Source organism: Cynoglossus semilaevis, chromosome Z (genome assembly GCF_000523025.1).
Source record: "Cynoglossus semilaevis isolate Cse_v1.0 chromosome Z, Cse_v1.0, whole genome shotgun sequence".
Taxonomy (NCBI): domain Eukaryota; kingdom Metazoa; phylum Chordata; class Actinopteri; order Pleuronectiformes; family Cynoglossidae; genus Cynoglossus; species Cynoglossus semilaevis.
The window spans coordinates 14476827-14481259 of NC_024328.1; the positions used below are offsets into that span (position 1 = coordinate 14476827).

The following is a 4433-nucleotide window of genomic DNA, read 5'->3' on the forward strand; positions in this document are numbered from 1 at the left end:
CGTCGTAGAACGGTTCCACACTCGTAGAACGGTTCCGCCGTCGTAGAACGGTTCCGCCGTCGTAGAACGGTTCCGCAGTCGTAGAAAAGTTCCACTGTCGTAGAACAGTTCCATTGTCGTAGAACAGTTCCGCAGTCGTAGAGTCGTTCCGTCGTTGTACAGTGGTTCTGCCGACGTAGAACGGTTTTGCCGACGTAGAATGGTTCCGCCGTCGTAGAATTCTTCTGCCGTCGTAGAATATTTCCACCATCGTAGAATGGTTCTGCCGTTGTAGAACGGTTCCGCACTCGTAGAGTGGTTCCACACTCGTAGAACGGTTCCGCCGTCGTAGAACGGTTCCGCAGTCGTAGAAAAGTTCCACTGTCGTAGAACAGTTCCATTGTCGTAGAACAGTTCCGCAGTCGTAGAGTCGTTCCGCCGTTGTACAGTGGTTCTGCCGACGTAGAACGGTTTTGCCGACGTAGAATGGTTCCGCCGTCGTAGAATTCTTCTGCCGTCGTAGAATATTTCCACCATCGTAGAATGGTTCTGCCGTTGTAGAACGGTTCCGCACTCGTAGAGTGGTTCCACACTCGTAGAACGGTTCCGCCGTCGTAGAACGGTTCCGCCGTCGTAGAACGGTTCCGCCGTCGTAGAACGGTTCCGCAGTCGTAGAAAAGTTCCACTGTCGTAGAACAGTTCCATTGTCGTAGAACAGTTCCGCAGTCGTAGAGTCGTTCCGTCGTTGTACAGTGGTTCTGCCGACGTAGAACGGTTCCGCAGTCGTAGACTATTTCCGCTGTCGTAGAACGGTTCCGCGGCCCTGGAATGGCTCCGCTGTTGTACAATGGTTCCGTTCCATTTCTCACCTGGTCCCCCTGTTTCCCCTGTTTCTCACCTGTTTGCCCTGTTTCTCTCACAGGAAAGGAGGCAACAACAAACTGATCAAGATTTTTCATCGCGAAGGGAAGTACGGCTTCTCTGACCCCTTGACCTTCAGCTCGGTGGTGGAGCTCATCAACCACTACCGCCACGAGTCTCTGGCCCAGTACAACCACAAACTGGACGTTAAGCTGCTGTACCCCGTCTCCAAACACCAGCAGGTGGGGCTGTGGTTCACGGTCGTTGACGGTGTTTACAGAAACGTTGTGGTCGTTTTTGTCAACCTTTTTTTTTTGTTTGTCTTTGTTGTTGTTGTTGTTGTTGTTGTTGTTGTTGTTGTTGTTGCGGTTGCGGTTGCGGTGGCGGTGACCCAGGACCAGGTGGTGAAGGAGGACAGCATCGAAGCTGTGGGCAAGAAGCTCCACGAGTACCATCTGCAGTACCAGGAGAAGAACAGAGAGTACGACAGGCTGTACGAAGAGTACACCAGGACCTCGCAGGTACGCAACAAAATACTACCGTACCGCCCCTGGTACTAGGAGTTCAGAGATCACATCCTGTCCACCTGGTATGCATCGGTCACTGGTCTCAGTTTCATGTGGACCATGGGTCTCCAACCGTACGTCAATTTAAAAATCATTATTTTGCAACCCAGTCGTGGGCTGGACTGGACGGTACAGTGGGCCAGATTTGGTCCGCGGGCCGCCAGTTGATTATCACCGACGTAGATGTTTATTTTTTTAATTTTATTATAGTAAGTACCTCTTACCATGTGTTCAACCCGTGGTCCACATCCTGCCCACAGACCGCCATTTGTGGGCCACTAGTCCACACCAACAAATTGCGATGTTTACGAACAGTTTGCTTCCATTTGTGTCTTGTTCGGATTGTACGTATTTTTTTAATGACTGCATACCGTAAAAGTACTACTACGACCGCTACTACAAACTACAAATATCGATGATCGATTTTTGTACCTGAAGCTTCCGAATCGCTGCAGATTGAAAACTCAAGTTCACGTGTGATTTGTGACAAACTGTGAGGTTTCCGATTTGTTGCAGTAGGACAGAACCCTACTCACCAGTGGGGGCAGTGTTGCCCGGCAACTCCTTTTGTTTATCATTTAGTTCTGTTTTTCCAACGAAAGTCGGACTGGACCCGTCCGGGTTCCCGCCTGAGAAACTGAACCCCCGTTCTCTCGGTTCTTTAGGAGATCCAGATGAAGCGCACGGCCATCGAGGCCTTCAACGAGACCATCAAGATCTTCGAGGAGCAGTGCCAGACGCAGGAGCGCTTCAGCAAAGAGTACATCGAGAAGTTCCGCCGAGAGGGCAACGACAAGGAGATCCAGAGGTAGGCAGTCGCCGTGGCAACCGTGACGGACATCTCTTTGAGCGCTAAGCCCCATCACCATGGCAACAGTGCCCACCTGGAAAAAAAAACACCCTGCGGGTGATTTTAGTCCCAGCTCGGTAATCAGAGTTCGCCATCGATTCTGAACCTCCAACAGCGCCTCACCATGGTTAAAAACCAGAACTCGAGGATGATTTCATACTTTAGAATTTACAGAAATTAAGGACACCAGAGCTAACGTTAGCAACAACAGTCCTGGTACAGACACCAGAGCTAACGTTAGCTACAACAGTCCTGGTAAAGACACCAGAGCTAACGTTAGCAACAACAATCCTGGTACAGACACCTGAGCTAATGTTAGCTACAACTCTCCTGGTACAGATATCTGAGCTAACATTACGTATACTAAAGCCGACAAATTACTTGTATCCAACCTAAAAAATCATCGATTTCGATTGAGTTTGACGTGTTGCCGTTAGCACGCCATGTCTCGGAAGCAGCAAGTCCTGGGTCCGATTCCCAGACGAACCACATACTAAGCGAATTTTTCTCCCCACGTCTTCCCAGGATCATGGAAAACTACGACAAGCTGAAGTCCCGGATCAACGAGATTGTAGACAGCAAACGCCACCTAGAGGTGGACCTGAAGAAACAGGCGGCCGACTACAGGGAGATCGACAAGAAGATGAACAGCATCAAACCCGACCTGATCCAGCTCCGCAAGACCAGGGACCAGTACCTCATGTGGGTGTCTGACACAGTACACACAGTATACTACGTACAGTACTGTGAATATACCGTGTATCTGTGTACTACGTGAACGTGTCTGTGTTCGACAGGTGGCTGACTCAGAAAGGCGTTCGTCAGAGGAAACTGAACGAATGGCTCGGTTTGAAAAACGACACCACAGAGGAGTAAGTGTGTGTGTGTGTGTGTGTGTGTGTGTGTGAGTGTGAGTGTGAGTGTTAGAATCTGGTTTAAAAGTACTTTTTTTTACTCCCCCCACAGTGAGTACAGTATGGTGGATGACGAGGAGGACCTCCCTCACCACGACGAACGTCTTTGGCGCCTGGGAAACATTAACCGCAACCAGGCTGAGTCTCTGCTGCGAGGGAAGCGGGACGGTACCTTCCTGGTCCGAGACAGCAGCAAATCTGGCTGCTACGCCTGCTCTGTGGTGTGAGTATCGGTTCTTCATCTGGTCTACTGTTCTACTGGAACTTAGCTTAAGGACTTTAGCTAATGTTAGCTACAATAGTCCTGGTACAGATACCAGAGCTAACGTTAGCTATAATAGTCCTGGTACAGATACCAGAGCTAACGTTAGCTATAATAGTCCTGGTACAGATACCAGAGCTAACATTAGCTACAACAGTTCTAGTATAGACACCTCAGCTAATGTTAGCTAGAACAGTCCTGGTACAGACCCCAGTGCTAACGTTAGCTACAACAGTCCTGGTACAGATACCAGAGCTAACATTAGCTACAACAGTTCTAGTATAGACACCTGAGCTAATGTTAGCTAGAACAGTCCTGGTACAGATACCAGAGCTAACATTAGCTACAACAGTCCTGGTACAAACACTTCAGCTAATGTTAGCTACAACAGTCCTGGTATAAACACCAGAGCTAACATTAGCTACAACAGTCCTGGTACAAACACTTCAGCTAATGTTAGCTACAACAGTCCTGGTATAAACACCAGAGCTAACATTAGCTACAACAGTCCTGGTACAAACAATTCAGCTAATGTTAGCTACAACAGTACACCCAGCCCACAATAGATGACATATTTCCAAGCCTCACTTTGTACATCTAGTGGTGAGTCGAGAGACTCCTTAGTCGTCTCCTCAAACTTCCTTGTTGAAAACAGATATCCCGTCTTCATTCCTGACCTTTCCTTTCGTGTCTTCCGTCTCAGGGTGGACGGCGAGGTCAAACACTGCGTCATCAACAAGACCAGCACCGGCTACGGCTTCGCTGAGCCCTACAACCTGTACGGCTCCCTGAAGGAGCTGGTGCTGCACTACCAGCACACGTCGCTGGTCCAACACAACGACTCGCTCAACGTCACGCTGGCGTTCCCCGTCTACAGCCAACAGAGGCGGTGACCCCGCTGTCCGGACCAACTCGACCCTCACCTGTCGTCCAGCCCAGCCTCCTCCCACGGTTTCACCCAACCCTGCCCCCCCCCCCCCCCCCCCCCTCTCCCACACCAA

At 49.9% G+C, this 4433-nt stretch overlaps 1 protein-coding gene across 1 annotated transcript in view; it reads left to right on the forward strand.

Annotated features, from left to right (window-relative positions):
* The window catches only part of LOC103398008 (phosphatidylinositol 3-kinase regulatory subunit alpha-like), a 17949-nt gene extending 13537 nt beyond the window's left edge, over window positions 1-4412 (forward strand). The window contains 7 exon segments of the mRNA NM_001328241.1: window positions 902-1082; window positions 1236-1361; window positions 2072-2214; window positions 2782-2958; window positions 3054-3128; window positions 3223-3393; window positions 4136-4412. Coding sequence (NP_001315170.1) covers window positions 902-1082; window positions 1236-1361; window positions 2072-2214; window positions 2782-2958; window positions 3054-3128; window positions 3223-3393; window positions 4136-4325 — 1063 coding nt within the window. The 3' untranslated portion in view covers window positions 4326-4412.
* The last annotated feature ends 21 nt before the right edge of the window (window positions 4413-4433 follow it).